This window comes from Acipenser ruthenus, chromosome 7 (genome assembly GCF_902713425.1).
Source record: "Acipenser ruthenus chromosome 7, fAciRut3.2 maternal haplotype, whole genome shotgun sequence".
Lineage (NCBI taxonomy): Eukaryota > Metazoa > Chordata > Actinopteri > Acipenseriformes > Acipenseridae > Acipenser > Acipenser ruthenus.
Window position 1 is genome coordinate 64,098,201 of NC_081195.1, and position 19,052 is coordinate 64,117,252.

General features: G+C 37.8%; 1 protein-coding gene across 1 annotated transcript; it reads left to right on the plus strand.

Annotated features, from left to right (window-relative positions):
- Nucleotides 1–173: 173 nt before the first annotated feature.
- On the plus strand, nucleotides 174–2,556 carry LOC117415231 (thyroid transcription factor 1-associated protein 26 homolog). The gene is made up of 4 exons (XM_034025282.3): nucleotides 174–352; nucleotides 765–1,053; nucleotides 1,196–1,292; nucleotides 1,764–2,556. Exons 1-4 carry the CDS (start codon nucleotides 196–198, stop codon nucleotides 1,938–1,940), a joined length of 720 nt encoding a protein of 239 aa, XP_033881173.3. The 5' UTR covers nucleotides 174–195; the 3' UTR covers nucleotides 1,941–2,556.
- Nucleotides 2,557–19,052: the final 16,496 nt, after the last annotated feature.

Sequence of the window (19,052 nt, forward strand, 5' to 3'; positions counted from 1 at the left end):
TTCACGGTCTTCCGAATGGCCGACCAACGTGGTGCATTTTGCCACAACAAATATGTCTCCCTTTGGGTTCTGCGTTCACGCGTAATGTCTGAACTAAATGTGATGACGCACAGAACCTGCGACTTAAATTCATCAGAAGAAGCCGAAGGACGGCGTGGTTGTTTAAACGTGTTTTGTTGATTAGTTGTCTGGAATATGGCATCAGCAGACAAATTAGAAAACACGAAAAAGGCAGCATTTCCTGTCCACCATACTTATAAAAACAAAGGACAGATTCCTTCCTCGGCTATCATGAAAACGAAACGTAAATGGATACCACCAGATAAAACGTTTGCTGGTAGCGTGAAAGAAGGTACGTGTTAACTTGTACTGTCTGCTGCTGTTTCGTACTAGTATCGCTATTATATATGTACAGACAGGAGCAGTTACAGTGCTTTTGCTAATCTGATCTGTACTATATGTATTGTATTTCTCTGAGAACGCAGATTGACTGCAGACACAGAACTTTAGTTACAGGTTTCCCTCGCGCAATCTAACTTTGGGGATTGCACACCGAATTACTTTTTATTTATTTATCTATTTTATTTATTTTAATAATAGCGTTAGCAGCAGCTTCACTCGTCCCCAGTTGTTCCAGTGTTGAAGATCTTTTGGTTAATATAATTTGGGATGTGGTTCCTGGTCTATTTCAAGTTCAGCAGTGTGTGAGGAAACCATCGTGCCTTTCTGAATTGTATCTTAAAATGTCTTAATGTTCTGCTCAGGACAGGGCTTTGCGTTCCATAGAAAACAGAAGGTTCAGTATGAATACAAGAAACTGCTGCGCAAGGAAAGGAGAGCAAAATCCCAACCAGTGGTGCAGTACACGGACAGTTACCCGGAGCATCTGAAGCACTTGTATCTGGCAGAGGAAGAAATGATAAAGAATGAGGAACAGCAGAAGAAGAAAGAAAGGAGAGCGAGAGATGTGAACCCCTTGCCAGAAGAGGCAGCTACTCCTGCAAGCACAACTACTGCGGCTACTTCGACTACTTCTGATACTGAGCCCAAGAGGTATGCACTGTGACTGCACCACCTCCTTCAGAGAAACATTGAACAGAGAGATCACCAATCTGTGTAAACATTTGTTAGTGTTATAAATTCACTGTTGATAAAACGTAACAGACGGCAAGTTTTCTATCTATTTCCATTTCAGACCTGATAAAAAAGAACAGAAATTCAAGAAGACGTCATACCAAAAGACGAAAGAGGAGTATGAACGGATCCAGACCAAGCGTGCCCAAAAGAGACGGGTGAGTACCTACAAATAGGCGACCTTGTGAGCCTTGTCCTGTATTCTGAAATACAGTATCACAAACTGAGTACTGCTAAAAGTAATTGGACAGCGTTTAGTTTGCAAAAAAAAAAAAAAAAAACTTAACTTGCTTTAGGTCATTGTTTTAGGACGTAAGGACGGTTTCTTTACAGTAATTATGGATTGATGTCCCTAGGGGGACCGTGCAGGTGTTTTGTATGAAATTGATCACTTATAACTTGAGGTTTGTAATCTTCTTAAATTGTTCATTTCCTTTTTAATTCCCAACTGTAAGCTTATATTTGCCAAAAGATTAATGCTGCAATTTAAATAAGCTTTTTTTTTAAATAGTTACATTTATTCCTGGTTGCTGATCTCAATTGTTTAAGCTGCTTATGTTGCACAGTGAACATCAATCGACTATGACTTACTATACCTGATGGTATTTTTTTCTTTTGTCTTTTTCTAGGAGGCAGAGAAGAACAAACAACAAAGACAGGAGGCTCTGAGGATATACAAGCAAAAGAAAATGGAAACGTATCAAATATTGAGCAGGAAGACTAAAAAGGGACAGCCTAACCTGAATGTACAGATGGAATATCTGCTTCAGAAAATTCAAGACAATCAGTCCAAGGGAAGCAAGTAACTTGACAAATGGCTCCCAGTATAAGAAGGGGCAGTGTATTGTTCACTGTATTGTAGTAGTCCTACATCACATGGATTTCCAAATGTATCTACTTCCCTTCTGGTTCCAAATAACATGGTTGTGAGGAGGGGGGAGGGAGAGGGAGAGGAGGGGGGGAGGAAGGGGGATGACACAGTTTCCCCTGATTATCAGATTAGGTTTTCTGACACAGATGCAGCAAGCAATTTTTAACCAGCAATTCTGTTAAAATATGATAAAGCATTGTTGAAAAGAAAACTATTGTTGCTGCATCATAACTATACCTGGTATGTATATTGTAGGGGTTCTAACTTTTTTTTCTGTACACTGAAGACCAGAAAATGTGTATTGTAAACGAGAAAGAAAAAAATATATATACACTCACTGTTTTGTAAGATGACATATGTATTATACTCTTACTTATGTATTTTGTTGATTGCATAGTATTGGTGAATATTGGCTTTATTGCTGTGCATTTCCTCAATGCAGTCGTTTCATTCATTGTTCATGTCATTATCACGCAAATCAGACATGTTTATTTTAGGTTTATTTTTAATTTCTTTATTCTATGAAAAAATAAAACACCATTAACAGTAAATCAAGATATGTTTGTTTTATTCAGGGGTGAAATTTGGCCGATACTCCATACCGGATCTTATTTTAATGCCTGTACTGGGTAGCGGGACTTATTTCATCTGCTTTTCATCCAACGTGGATACATTCGGTTCATTCACACTAGCGCATTGTTTCTCAAATGTGCTTTCATTCAGCACAGTTCATGCTGCTCGCATTCTGTTCCCTAATACTGCTTCTCTGTCTCTTAGCTAATGGACACCATTAAAGTCAGTATAAACACTGCGTGTTGATTGGCCGAGCTTGCATTCTGATTAGATTTCATTTTGGCATGTCACAAATCTGCCCATTTCGCTTTGTTTCAGTGTTCATTGGTTGATCAACGAGAGAAGACTTTAGCAGTGAGACATGAAAACAGCTGCTTGGAGTAATTATTATAATCTTAAATTTGGAGAAACTATCACAATATTCAAATGACCATTGCTGCACATGAATTTGAAGGCAATAATTCACGTTACTTTCCACCATAAATTACACAGTTGATAAATATTAGAAATAACGTGCTTTGTCTTGCACCGATTTATAAAATGGAAAGTGATGGGTGAGACAGTAGGGATTAACATGAAGTGCTGCTTCAGATTTGGCAAACAAGTCTTGGGATGCAGGTGTACTTTTAGGCTTTCCAAACACTGGCACAACTTGCAAGGTAAATGTTAAATACAGTGATCAAAGGTTTGTTTTGTTGTGATCCTAGTATTTTCTGTTAAGAGGAATGTAAATGTACAATGCCCCCTTTTCTACAGTTTAAGTTAAATCTGAGTTTTCACTTGCGTGTAAAGGCATACGTAAACCGCAGTAATGATATTACTTTATGAACATGCTGTCACTTTGTTATTGTGTATGAACCACAATGCCAGGTATAATAATAATAATAATAATAATAACCTGATGTCTACTTTTATACTGTTTTTGCCAGAAATATACTAATATTTTTTTTTCTGGAATAGATCATAGTATAATTCATCAACACAGAAACATAACAGCGAAGCACACATAATATATTGTAGAATAAGTAATCTGCAAAAAATAAATAACGGATATATGTTCTAGTTCGAGTAGTGCCAAAATAAAGGTGTATTTCACCCCATATTGTGCATTGTTTGACTTGTATCATTTGTTCATAGCACAGTTTCTTTATACACATTTTGCATAACATCCCCCCTTAGGATATGTTGAAACAAAACTCCCTGTCTACAGCAGTTACTGCAAAGTGTAATATTTCTTAATACTTATCATTTAAGGTTTAACTTAAGTGTTATATTACAGTACATGACTGAGTGATACATGCAGAAGGGTACAAAGCTTTCAGTATTTTCAGCTTCTTTGTTTATGATGAACTGGTTATATTTTATCAGTTATATTAGGCTTATTTTGTATTTGTGTACCGGCTGCACATATGAGTACCTGCACTTTTTTGTTGAGTATTTCACCCCTGGTTTTACTGCTTTCAAATTGTATGTTTGGATAAAATGTTATTTGCAATACTTTTTGTTTTGTTTTTATACATTTGCAAATGTATTTATCACAGTGCAAGCAGTACCAGGCTTCAGCTCCTATGTTGATTCATACTCAAAAAAGTGTACAATGACGTCACATTAGCGAAGTTATCAATAGTGTGTTTGAACTCAATGTCTGAACTCAATCCAGTCAGTCTCTTTGCAGCTATACATCTCAAAACAATACAATAAATAGCTATTGTAGCTCAATGAGACAGGAAACAGAAAATACATCTATCACACATACAAGATTAAACAAGGCAGAATCAATTTACATGTGGATTTTTACAAAGACTTCTAACAGCTCATTTCTGTGATTTTCTTAATCTTAAAGTAATGAGAAACTCTTCCAGGATTTCATTTCTATATTGGTTTAAATCTCTTGTTATTCTGTAGACTATTCTGAAACCTATTCTGAGCTGCACATATGAGGTTTATGCAATTGAATGAGGTGTTGTAATCTTACTTTCTTTATATGGTTTGCATTTTTTTCATAAAGTAGATGACAATACTTATCTTCACAGAAGTTGTTTTCTGCAAGTAAATCAAGCATAACCTGTACCATTACTGAAATTCAAATCACACCCCTTTACTCAATGTAATATTTAACACTGGCATGCTTTACCCAGGTTGGAGCCTACCCGGGTCAGGAACCAGTGTCATGCAGGTCACTACGCGATTTCACACTGCTTTTGATAAAGCAGGGTTGACCTAGGTGACAGACACAAGTACACAATGCGCATGTAAATGCCCCGGAAGCAGCTTGCTACAGATGCTTCCATCTAAGTTTCTGTGGATTGAACCGTCGGCCCAAATGTTGATTAGAGCAAATGTTTCTTTATCCCTGCTGCAGTCTAGCTCATGGTGTGTCTCAATCAACAAAAATATGAATAAACAGAAATGTTCCCTGCGGAAGTGAAACCTTCACGCAGGCGTGGCGGCTGTTTGTTATATCGTCAGCTTACTAATAGCCGTCATGCATTTTGTCTCGCTCAACCTGGGTCAAAGCGTGTCAACCCACATCCCTGAAGTGGGTCGCTGCGACCCAGGTCAACCCAGGTACGACCCAGGCACTTGGTTTCACACTACGCGGGATTGTGACCCGGGTAGCCAGTGTAAAAGGGGCTTAAGATATTAATACTGAAATTAGAGATTTAAAAAATTTTAAAATAGCATTTTATATATATATATATATATATATATATATATATATATATATATATTGTGAACTGGTGAAGTCCACGTAAGTATGAGATGTGTACGTAGTGCCTGTTTTGGTGCAGAAGAACGTGACAGAGACCCAGGTCCAAGGAGATTTCGGTTTTAATGATTTTCCTTTTCCTCTTATATTCTACAAATGAACACACAGAAGTTCCAATTATCAAGACAAATAATAACACAACTCAAATAAACACAGTCCAGGACTTTTTGTGGAACAAAACCCTCAGGTAAGAGATGGCTTGCTGTATCCAAGTTTCTTTGTTGGTGGCTTGGTATTGTGGCTTCTTTCTCTTTTCCAGGTTGTCGCGGACATCCACCAGATGGCGCTGTGGAGTTGTGGTAGTCCCCGTCCTACTCACAGGTTTGTAATCCCGACGGCCCCGGAAGCCTGTTTGCGGTATAGTGCGGCCACAACACCCGGCCAACCTTTCGTAAAGGTAAGTAATAACACTGCTGTGTAGAATAAAATTAATACAGGTGCAAAACAGTGAGCACTTGAGCGTTCTCTAACTCTCGCCTCTCTTTTGTTGCAGGTTCCACTGTTCCCCGGACATACAATAAAGTTGTTTTCATTTAAATCACCCTTTCTGTGTCCCTGCGTAATTTGTACACAACTCTTCCAGCCGAACACAGTTCTCCTGGGTTAATCACTTGCCCAGTTCGTGGGCTTTTGATACAGTCTTTAAGCACTCTGTTTACATACACACAAGTCCCGTACTTCCATATCAACAGTACAACACAGCGTACTCACTCTACAGCGGTCAGTGTTCTCTGAGTTGCTCCGATGCAGGGAAGCCTGTAGTCCGCCGTGTTGTTTCCAAGGTAAAACCACCGTGCACAGTCCCGCTGTAGAAACAATGATTGTCTCCGACTGGTGACAAAGGTAGTCCGCAAGATTGCTTCAATGGAATGTCCCACTACGCTGTACCGTTTTAGAAACGAGTGCTACAATTGTACTCCTCTGATTTACCACTGGTTAATTTCCCAATTTCGCTCCCAATGCCGCTGCCCACTTTCGTCTGGGTTAGGTACTCTCCCGTCCCACGGCTCGTGTGTGCACCTGTTCTCGCTCTCCCCTCTAGCTGATTCCCGCAGCTTTTTAAAGCTACCGCTGTTACCCGTCATGCACGGTATGTTTGCCCCGTTGTTGGGAATTGTAGTTCCTAGTCGTTCTGTGTCTCTAACCCCTTTGACACTCTTAATCTCACAATATATATATATATATATATATATATATATATATATATATATATATATATATAAAATGCTATTTTAAAAAATTTTAAATCTCTAATATATACTGCTGTGCAAAAGTCTTAGACATGTTGCATTTTTCTACTCTGATGCGTTATGAGCATCAACAATTTACTAAAATCAACAGTACGAAGGTCACTCTTGAAATCAGGACTTAAAGGATGTGTTGCAATAAGAATACCTCTTTTAAGAAAGGGTAACAAGACTAAAAGGCTAAAATATGCACAAGAACACAGAAATTGGACTATGGAACAATGGTCAGTGGTGCTTTGGACTGTTGATGGATGGACAACAGCACTTGTGCCTTCTGCCAGTTCTGTTGTCAATTCAATGCTTGTCTTCTTTGTATTCCTTAAGGATATTATCTTCAAGTATTGCTCATTCTTCTTACACAGCTTTTTGGGTCTTCCAGTGCTGGGTTTGTCAATTACAGATGATGTTTCTCTGTACTTGTTGATTGTGCTTCGGATATCACACCTTGAAAATCGAGTGATGTGAGCTATTTCACTCAATGTTTTTCCTTCTTTATGCAAGTCAAGGTTGTTATAATAGTAGAAAACACTAGTGGAGGCTTTGAGTAAATTGTTGATGCTCATAATGCATCAGAGTAGAAAAGAGCAACATGTCTAAGGCTTTTGCACAGCATTGTATATAACAGGTATTACCAGGTTATAATCACAATAAAAACTAAACAGCATTTATATTACATTTAGCAGCACATTTCCAGTTTAAATGATTGATTTAAGGTTTTACTGGGAAGTCACTGAGAAGAATGCAAAGTATGGATGGACTGACCCTTCAACAGGTCATTACCAGAGTAGAATGGTTTGTGGAAGAACTAAAAAAAAGCCAAAATCATCTGTGAAAATGACAACATCAATTGCCGTGCAATTGCCAGGAGAAACTATGAATGTGTATGTAATCTAATTAACTGTTTATTTAACTTTCCATTCAGTGCTTAACGTTCCCTTTGTTGATATTAGTCAGGTTTGGAAGTAGGCATGCAGCAAAAGTTTCAGATGGCTGTCCGATTGTTGCTTTAAAATACAGAAAACCCAAAATTACCTGGTCCTAAACCAGATGTCTGCTTATTCAAGTTGAGTTCTATTGACAACAATGCATATATTTATATTAGCCTGTAAGAGATGTGACCACTTAACTAATCTCAAACCAGCAACGCACATCAAAAACTGTTTGATGTGCGTTGCTTAGAAATTCTTGATTTAAAAGCTTAAAATCATGAGTCTGTTTTAAAGTCTATTTGATTGGCTTCTTTAACAACTTTTGCATGACCAATTGTTTAGGCTTTGTGATAGGATCCTGTATATCAAATCCACACGTTCATTGAAAGCAGGGAGCATTACAGATTTGTTTATGTTGTCTTTTAATTAGTATTTAAATATTTACATAGTCCATATAATAGTGATTTTGCCAGTACATGCATTTGGGTGGCAGTCACTGAGGTCACCTCTCCCAGTGTGGATGTGCCTCATTATTCTGTTCATCTACAGGGGTGATCTTTGACTGTATTTTGTTCCAGAGGACATGGACTGTGCTGTGAGACTGTGCCTGATTTACCCCCTAGGTACTTAACTTACTGTGGAAGCTGATTGCACATGATATCTGGTTCACCTGGGAGCGCACCAGCCAGCTGCAGCTCTCTGATGACAAGCTACTCTGCTCAATTCCCTTTAAGGTAAAACAAGGAAAATTGAATGTGTGTTGAATGAGGTGCTTGTTTTTTAAAAAAAAAAAAAAACAGTCTGTACCAGACTGTATCTTAAAACTACATTGAGTCAGGTACCCTTGCTGATCTGTAACATAATTTGAAGCTTAATTTGCTTTTCATTCCTTTTCATCTGTATTCCCATAGTGTTCCATGAGAGACATCTAAAAGCACAACAGGTTGTTCAGTGGTTCCGTTTGCTTGTCTTGAAATGTTATTATTGTTGATGGTGTAGAGTCTCTAATTTGAATTTGTTTTGACAGTCAGGTTTTGAGGCCTGTCTATCCTCAGTGATCTGATATGCCCACACTCCCAACAGGAAGTGATAAACAGGAGCCAGCTGATTCAACCACCAGCACCCACCCACCCAGCAATCTCCCTGAGTGGAAGTGCCCAGAGTTGTCCACTAGGGGGATCCAATGAATCCTCTCCCAACAGGGAGGCAGCATCACATTTGATCAGATTAACATTTTATAATGTTATATTTTCTATTAAGTCATCTTTCTAGATAAAAAAAAAATGCACATATTGCTCAGCACATCTAACTCAGAGATATGCTCTACAGCTAAAATGTTGTTTTGGGCCCCCCCAGAAAATGTAAAGATTATAAATTAGCCATTTCAATTAAAAATAGGTGAAATAAATACATACAAGGTTAAAAACAAGCTTAACATGCTGGTTACATTCCTATGCAGTCCAGTTCTTTCATGACTATCCATAACCATACTCGACCTGAGATGAAAGTGAAGTAAAAGACCTTGCACGCCATCATTAATCCCATGAAGCACGTCCAGTCTAGATTTTTAAACTTCCTGTCACTCTTAAAGACCCTGCAGTTCACTACACAGTTGCTCTTCAAGATGACAAAGTGCATACCCTCCAGGATCATGCATATTTAGAATGCAAATTACATTTTAGAAAATGAGAAAGAATTTCTGATTCATAGCCCCACGGCTGACCGGAATACTGTAAATGGTCCTGGGTTGACCTAGTAGTATTCTTTTATCTCCAGCATCCTGTGTTGCTGTTTCATGTTCTTACAGCTAAAGCCCTCCCATCCTCACAATCAAATGTTGGTTACGTTACAGTTCAGCGAGTGGAGGAGGCCATCCACTTAGCTGCTAACTCCAAAATCCTACTGCACCCAATGTGTCTAGCTATGAAATATTGACTATTACGTATTTTTTATTTATGCTGCACTATGTGCAGATCTAATGTGCAGTTGCTATACAGTAAATATTTTTAATGCAAATTGCAGTTTTTATACGTAACACAAACAGTCATATTCAAGCGGGGTATTGTTGCTATAAACAAGGTGTTGCAGTTCTGGAAACTCTGCTATCAGCAGTGTGGAGTAGTGGTTAGGGCTCTGGACTCTTGACCGGAGGGTCGTGGGTTCAATCTCAGGTGTGGGACACTGCTGCTGTACCCTTGAGCAAGGTACTTTACCTAGATTGCTCCAGTAAAAAACCCAACTGTATAAATGGGTAAGTTAAGCCTGGACTTGAACCGGCGACGTCCAGGCTATAGGGTGCATCCTGCACTCCACACGGAGCACCTTTACCGGATGTGCGACTCAGGAGCCCCAAAACAAGAATTCTTTAACAAACGGTTACTTCTTCTGTGTAAATGGGTAATTGTATGTAAAAAAAATAATGTGATATCTTGTAACAATTGTAAGTCGCCCTGGATAAGGGTGTCTGCTAAGAAATAAATAATAATAATAATAATAATAATAATAATAATAACAATAATAATTCTGCCTTTCATATGATAAACTCCAGAGGTCCCCCAGGCAGTTCTGCTCTTTTGCTCTTTTTGCAGACCCAGAAAAACCTTTTCACTGTATAACTCATTTTCTGTTTGTCATGCAGTGGACTCCAGAGGTGCCACCTACAAGCAAAAAGACAGATCCACCTTAAGGTTCCACTTTGGCTCTTTTTACAGACCTGGAAGCATTGTCCAGTCGAATCAATGGATCCGATGTCTCTCCAACACCTGAAGCATGTCCACAGCCTGAAGTAGAGCCTTTCCCAGGTAAATATGTCATTTCTTTAAATTAAAAAAAAGAGAATGGATGCATACAAGTTGCACATCAAGAATGTCCTTTCCGCTGGTCATAAAGCATTCTTAAATACGTGTTTGTGTAAGAAATGTCAATTCTCATTTAGTGCTATGTTGCTGGTTGTGTCGCACAGTTCTATGTGCTGGTTGTCTTACAACATTTCCCAGTCTTGCACATGAAGCATAGCTTTGGGTGGCTATCGGTGACAGCATGATTAATGTTTAAAATATCGTATTGCATGTTTTTTCTCTTTTAGGTCGTGATCTGGCAAAGGCTTACAACAGCAAGATCCCTTTAAGAGGCTGGGAATTCTACCCTTCGCCAGATCGGTGCATTCTAGAAATGGTGAACTCTCATCTACAGGTATATTTGTCTGGTACTCAAATAGTCTCGACAAAACCACTGGGCTCGGATATGTTTGAAGGTTGTTTTTGTTTGCATATGTTGTTTTGTTTAAGTAAAATATGATTTTTTTTTTTTGAGGATCAGTAAAACTATGAAGTGAGGTACTGTAATATGTGGTATTAGATATTATGTTGACCATCATGGTATAACTGTACAGTATAGCATCATAACTTTCATCACAACTTGATTAAAATAAGTCAAAGTGTGACTTCCTTCTCTACTAATATAGCTCTTGTGAGTGATAACAACAACTTTATATTGTTATATTATGGGTAACTGCACTATAGCTGGTCTACTAGTCATTTTAAAGTGTATTACTAGGAAGTTTCCAACAGGCAATTACATTTTGTATTTAAATGTACTTTTAAATGTTCTTGCTCCAGAGCTGACGGTAAAGTTTATTTTGTGGTAGTATAGGCTTGTGGGACTAAAAACAAAGGCAAAGAAAGCCAACATTCTCCACTCAAGAACTTACTATTATTAGAGAAGAGGTTGCGGCAAATGCAGAGATGAAGAGACATTGTTTGGAGAAAAAAAGTGCTTCACGAAAACAAAGAAAACAAATTTGGGCAGAGGTAACAGAACACGTCAAAACGAGATGAGTTTCGAAAAAACAGCACACCTCCATAGAGAAGCTGTTGGCACTGGTGGTGTCTATTCCACTGGTGTTTTAACACCAGCAGAGGAGGCTATACGTACTACAACTCCACCTGAAACAATTATTAGATTAGGAGGATGTGACACATATCTGCCAAATCCTTGCAACATCGTGACACATCCAAGGGTACTGGTCATTTTTACTCAGAAAAGGCACTGCATAATTACATGAGGCTTAGTTCTTTAATTCTCCCTGCAGCTCCTGACCAGTATTTAAAAGGTTGTCTGTTGAGCTGAAACCTTCTTCTTGTCTCATCATCAGACAAACCCAAAGCGAACTCTGCCCAAGCCACAGTAACAGTTTAGTGAAAGTGAAAAACTAATTGAACTCAATTAGGTGCTTCACATGCCTAGAAATACATTACCTTCGGTTTCCACTATAATACACCTTTGCCTAGCAGCAGTTGCCATCATTAGCTGTAGTTACATATGGTCTCTGCCAGCGATTGAATATTCTTATTACAGATGTCTGCAAAAGGAAAGAATCTGCTGGCAAAGAGTTTGGACAACCTGGACAACGATTTATATCAGGTAACCAATTAGAAAATTTCGAAGATCACCTTCATGGTGTATGTTTTCATTTAATGTCTTGAGGAGATAAAGAAAAGGTTTGAAGGATGTTATCTCCTGATGCCATATATGTAATTCAAGTGTTATGTAAGCTTATCCACGCACTGTATGTCATCTAGATTTTTAACTCTATGAACTGTGTGTTGCAGTTTAGCAAAGACTACCTGCCGCAACACATTTACGTTTGTGACCTTAATTTCCAACTGTGTCCTCTGGTCCTGGTCTTTGTACTGCGCTTAAAGTATTGGTTACAGTTACCTATGGTTTTTTTTTGCAAAAACTTTTGGTACTCGGATTGGAACGTTATTTTTCTAGAATCTTTTCTTGTGATGTAAGCATTATGTCATCGCACTATAATGTTCTAGATTTTTTAAATGTATCTTTCAAGCTTGGAACCCTGGACAGTGTCAGTGGAAGTTTGGTACAATTGACATCGTTCCATAGGTCAAAATGTGTCAAATTTCAAGGAACAAATTGAAGAATCATCATCTTACTGAATCAGAAATACATTTCCTTATCTCCTTGTGTTAAGTAATACATATCACGCAGCTTCAGAACAAATATTATTAGGAATTTCTTAACATATTCCTCTGAATAATCTTAATACAGGTTCATCTGTTTTAACTGTATGTTCTTTTTGTTGTAAGTGTATCCAGTGTAAGCTCATTTTAAGATTTTAAAGACTTCAATCAAGACCCTCCTAATTATTCTTAGTTCCAGGCTAAATAGATTCAGACTCATTATTATTATTATTATTAGTAGTAGTAGTAGTAGTAGTCGTCGTAGTAGTAGTAGTAGGTGTAGTATTAGTATTATTGTTATTATTATCATTGTTGTTGTTGCAATAACAACATTACTTCTTGTAAGAAAGGATATACAGCATGAGAATAGTGCGATGTGCACAGTAATAAAATATTGCATTTGTCTGACCCTTTTTACTACAAAAAAGATAGATATATAGATTCACAAATATTTCTATATAAATATGATATTAAGGGTCCTGCCTCACTGGTATACAGTTAAAATACCCCCATGTCTACAAATATAATATGTAATATAAAGATGGTTTATAAACCATATACCGTACATTGGGATTTAAAGGTCAGTTTATTCCTGACGAGGACCTCTGTGCCTATCATATCAACCACATAAAGGTCCAAGTAGAGCATTGATTTTCTGTTGTGAGCTTCTTTTGCCTTTATTTTCCACATGACCTTTAGAAAAAGTAAAAAAAAATCTTTTTTTTTTTGTTTTAAATCCAAGTGAAAGGCTAATGCACAAAGGTAACTCAAGACCATCTTTTACAGGGAGATTCCACGGCTGTGTGTGCCTACATGTGCTCTATTTTCATGGCTGGCTGTAAGTATAAACAGTGCAGAGCTGTGGCACAAAGTGTTGTAAGTACTGCTTTCTTTTGTAACCTGCGGGGGCGGTGTTTATGTTTGGAGTTTATGAGCGTATTTCAGATCTTCCTTGTATGTCATAATATATAAAGTCTAGAATGTTCGTCATTATCTACTATTAGGGACCTTATCCATTATAATTATTTTAATTATCATTATTTAATTCTTTTTATTTTTTTCAGAAAACATTGCAAATCCAGATTGCAGCAATAAGATCGAATCTCTGGGTGTTCCCGTCTGAAATACTGGAGCTGAATCAATTCCAGCAGAAAAGTGAATTACAGCAGAGGCAAACTGAATAACAAAAAGGTGAGATTTGTTTGTTGCTGTGGTTACATACATTATGACTGTTTTAAACGCATCCAGTGAGCATTATCTATACATGGTAGTGTCTACCTTTCCTTTGCTCCATGTTACAAGGAAATACAAGGAATTTGTCATGCAGCCTCCATCATCTTTAACTAAATTAAAGTACACATGATTATACATATTTGCAGTATATCTATTAGACATGCACCCCAAGATGAAATTATAAGACCAAACCATATTGAATTTAGGCGCATTTGACCCAAACCTCTGGTTGATGATTTGCATGAGCATTAAGTCAGAGAGGAAGAGAGAGAGAGGACTTGCTTCTTACTGGTCCACTGTACAAAGTGATAGAATGGTTCTGTGGAAGAAGCACCGTCCCTCAGTCAGGCAGCTGTTGTTATATAAGCCTACAGGGGATGGATACAATCCCATCTCCCTGTTGTGAGTCAAGTAGCAGTAGGCGCTCAGTTGGCATGTCGAAGAATGTATAAATTACTATGTTTCTCAAGGAACAGAAGTGAGGATTCAATTGGTCATTGAGAAAAAATGTGCTAATGACTATTTGGAGTAAATAGTTTAGCTTTCAGAATCTAGCCCATAGTGTCTAGATATTTTTAACTAAAGGCTGGTGTTTATTCCTATTTTTCATATGGGAGTTTGACATGTTCAATGAAATATGTAGATTGTGGGTTCTGTCATTAATCACACACCAATTGTACTAAAATGGCATGTTTTATTTTTGTTCTTGGAATACCGGTTTCTAATTAGAAACCTAATGTTTCATCTTTCACCTAATACATCCCTAAAAATGAACATAGCTATGAGGTTGTCTTAGCTATGGGGTTCTGGTCATTTTTCATACAATTTAACTGTATTTCCAACAACATTAAACATTAGCTAAATAACAAAAGATAAAATATGAGCTTTGCATTTAACAGCTGACAATACAATACACATAGCAGGATAGCTAATTTTTAAAAAAATGTTTTTAACAGGGGGTATCGATTGAGACCAAAGTTTAATTCTGCAGAAAGATTTTACAATAATATCCTAATGTTTAATTCTTTACTGTATGTTTGATATAGTGGTCAGTCTTATAATGGTGGGAATCCCCCTTAACAGCATTAATACAAGTGGAGGCACTGCAATGCCAAAAATGCAGGCTTGCTCTTTATTAACTTACTGGAGTGCGACAGATTTTGCATGACAGTTGTGACCCATTTTATTGTTTTCCTGACGCATCGCTATGGTCAGAGCTTTGCCTATAAGGTATTTCATGCTCGTGCCATGTGTCATTATTTATGCGTGGCAGAGAATTTCAGCGATTCTTCTTAAAATTAGAGTTAAGTCCCTCTGAATGGCTGTCCAGCTGTCCTCTAACCAGGTATGAAGGACACACAGTGGATTCAACATGAGGCTGGGCGGCTCAGTAAACTGGCTGTGAGATCTGATGGCTTTCAGCTCAGCCCCAGTTCAAACCAGAACTAAAAATAATGAGAAAATATAACCCGTGCCAAGTAGTGTTTATCTTCAGTATTTGGAATTGGGATATATGATAAATTCCAGCATGAGACTGCCATCAGATGGTTGAATGATGAGGAAAGACGGAGAGCTGTGTCATGCAAGCTGAAAGGGTACAGAGTTAGGTTTGTTCCACTTACTATGGTGTAGATTAGCAGTTCCTTGCCTCTATGACCTTCCTCAGGAGCCTGGGAATAAGAGTGAGCAGGGTATCAAATTATTTCTTGTAAAGTCTAGGTTACTTATATTTAAAATTCATCACAGCATGCACTATAAGACAGTTTTGTCAGCAGTCCAAAGATTGCATGGGCATGGTGTATGAGCTACCATCTTACCTCCCCAGAAGATGCTTCCTTCAAAGCATTCAAAGCAGAGATCATGCATATTGGTGGAGTGTTAAGTGTAAGCCTCCCCAAATTAGAAAACAAATCTAATGTTACCTGGACCTAGGTGTAGCCATTACCACATAGCTTCCCAATACATTATGGGGTCTGTTCAATTGGTTGGATCTAAATACCACCACTAAATACCACCTTGCATGTGAGTCTCTGTGTCTATGCAGATATGTAAAACATCAGAGAAGGTGCTGTTTAATGATTTAAGCAACAGCAGTATTTAGATCTACCCTTGTCTAGATCAATTGAGTAGACTGTCTTCTACAGTTTACACAGTACTCTTGTCTGCTGCTTAACAATAATTTTCCACAACTCTAAGCTGATGACATCAGCACTTCAGAAAACGAAGCAGACAGCCAAGTCACTTAAGTCCCGGTATAAAGTAGAGAAAGCACAGCATGTTTAAATTGATAATAAAGTTCTCAGAAGGAAATACAGGAGTATTGTAGTGATAGATGTATTTTTTATCAGGGATCTGACAGAATGTGTGGACTGTTGGGTTAATCGTGCTCTGCAAGGCGAAGCAAGGCAACAAATCATTTTAGACTAGTGTTTTTTTACAGACCCCCAGAAACCAAAGGATTAAGCACTTGAGAAGCTAAGACAACCTGATATTTTCTGTTCAGTGTCTGGCTGGTTTTGTAATAGTAAACCGCCTGGAACCTGATTTTATTAATCTTTGGTACTGTGTAAAATATAATTCTATTATGTATGTATTGTTTTAGAACTGGGAAGGCTTTGCACCTCATATGATGTGAAATCCTGTCAGAAGTGGATGGCACATGCTGAAAAGGTGCAGAAAAAGACCTGGAAATACATCAGGCAAAAAATGAAAGGACGCTTTGAAACAGTAACAGTCCCAAGGTATTTACAACAGCACGCCAAAAGTGTTCATTCATTCATCCATCCATCCGGTTGCTTACTTTGCATCTATGTACTGTAAGCATGGATTTTTGCTCAGGCTCAAAGCAGCACAATGCAGCCAACTAGATGGAGTTATTATTCTTTAATAGTTTGGGAGGCTTTGGTTATCAGCAGCTTTTGCATAAAAGATCCCTCAGATCCATTATAGGTTAGTGCAGTCTCCTTAAGGAACCTGTATGTTGTGTAACTTGCATCATCCGTGATAACATTATTATTATTATTTATTTCTTAGCAGACGCCCTTATCCAGGGTGACTTACAATCGTAAGCAAATACAGTTCTTGTTTCAGCTCCCGAAACGTGAGCTCTCAAAGTTTTGGGTAACTTTGCACACATCACTTATGAATAAAATAAATACATATTGACAGTTATTATTTGGCTTTAAAGTATTTTTCCCCATGTTTTAAATATCACATGATCAGAAGAGGTACTATAAATAGTACCTGTCAGCTTCTGATGTTATAGTTTACAAAATTTCTAAAAGATTATTAACAATATTACCCTTCAAAGATAAAATACTTCTTTTTAATGTAACTCATTTGTGCTTTGTGTGTGTGCTAGAGAGACAAAGTCATCATCAATTACTGTAGCACTAGCAGTAAGTGTCATGTGGCATTACAGTATGATGTCATAAATCTTGGAAAGGGTCCTCCTTCGCCGGTTTCACAAAGGTATGAATTATTGTTTCCCTACTGATGTTCTAATAATAGGCTACAGGACAATAGTGTAAGAATCTGGATAATTCCCAAGAAAATACCTTCAGTGTCGACTAAAACTAGAGATGCAAGCAATACAAACAATAGCTGTCCTGCATCTCTGAGAAATATCATGGCATTTAGCAAAAATACTGAACGCCTATTCCTGTAAATCTTTATTTTACATTATACACCATCACAAAACTTTTTCAACCAATCAAATCGCTCTGTTGCCTAATAGAATTTGGGATCTTTAACTCCTCATACACAATACTTAAAACAAATCATCACTTAAGTGAATGGAAGACACACACATGAGCTTTACCATATAGATATTGTTTGTCTGTTTTTTGTCATTGTATGCTCCATTTGCTCCCCACCCACAATGAAACATTATGAATTAATAGTATCTCATTAACGATGCTGCAGGGTATTAATTAAAAATACTGTACCTGTGGTGAATGGAATTATTATTATAGGATATTCTAAAGAGCTTAATGGCCAACTTTGAACATACATTCAAAACAGAGCAATACTTACTAAATAATGCAATGTGTATCAGAGAGTGGTAATGCAGTGTGATTGTAAAAATGTAGAGGAAAACAAGGACATTGTTTTATTATTCTTTTGGTTACAGTATAAATACAAAGGTCTTTAGTCTTGACTCCATCTTTGTCAGGAGGGGGAGTAGCTGCTCTATCGAATTGACATTGTTTTGCCTCCAAAGTCATTCATTTAGTAAGTAAATAAGATATGATTGAAGCCAGAACCTTGTGGATCACATACCACACCTCACATCTAACAAAGTCCACACGCTGCTACAATCCTGGTATAAAAAAGTAATGTTTTCATTACCAATATAACATCAGTGATAACAACTATCCATGTTATTTGGAATCATTATTAAAATTATGTCAATAACACAAACTTCCCGTGTACATTGGTAAAGTATTAATAGAAATGTTTTCCCCGCCTGACAGGAATATAACAATTACCGGCCTTTGCCTGTCACTGTTAATTGATGTAAGCCTCACCAGAGGGGGTAGCTTTTATCTGGCATTAGAGAAAGAGACCGTGGCAAGGAATCGAAGGATCATCCTTCAGAATAAAGAGACTGGGGAGTACATTGATGATTTCTCAGGATTCCAACCACATGGTAACCTGTCTTATCTTTCCCTGTAATTATGCTGAAGCAAGGCCCTTACTTTAAAGCTGGAAATAAAATATGCTTACCCATCATTTAAAAGCTTTGGACAGCAATGGCAAGTATATTTTATACTAGTTTCAGTGTTGTCTGTGTCTTGCTATGCTTTGGAGGTGGGGGTTGGGGTTCAGGAGATGACAGGAGGTTTTAGGTTGGGCAAATTTAGCAGGGTGGATGACATTGGGTGGGGCGGGGGGCGGGGTTTGCTGGTTCTTTGTTTTGGGGGACTGCCCCCTTGCTTCCAGTGTGTTTTTACAACTTGTTACAGCATTACGCATTGCTTGGTACTTCATAGATCTTAGGCATACTCTTAGGCTTACCCCCAAGTGTGCTGTTGCAATCTAATTTGGATAAATAAAAAAGCAGTTTGCTTCACATGATTATTTGTTAACTCTAAGTAGGGAGTAAATATTACCCTTATTTGTAATCTTTGTAATCTTATACAGGCAGTTGTTTTTACAACATGGGTAGAGGTAAAGACTTAAGTGTGTTTGTAAGGGGCTTAAAAGTTGATGTCTGATGTGATGGGGGATTGGTATCAGTGACTGCAAATAGAACAAAGAATTACAGGGAAACAAAAATGGTAGTGGACTGTAAAATCACAAACAGTAACT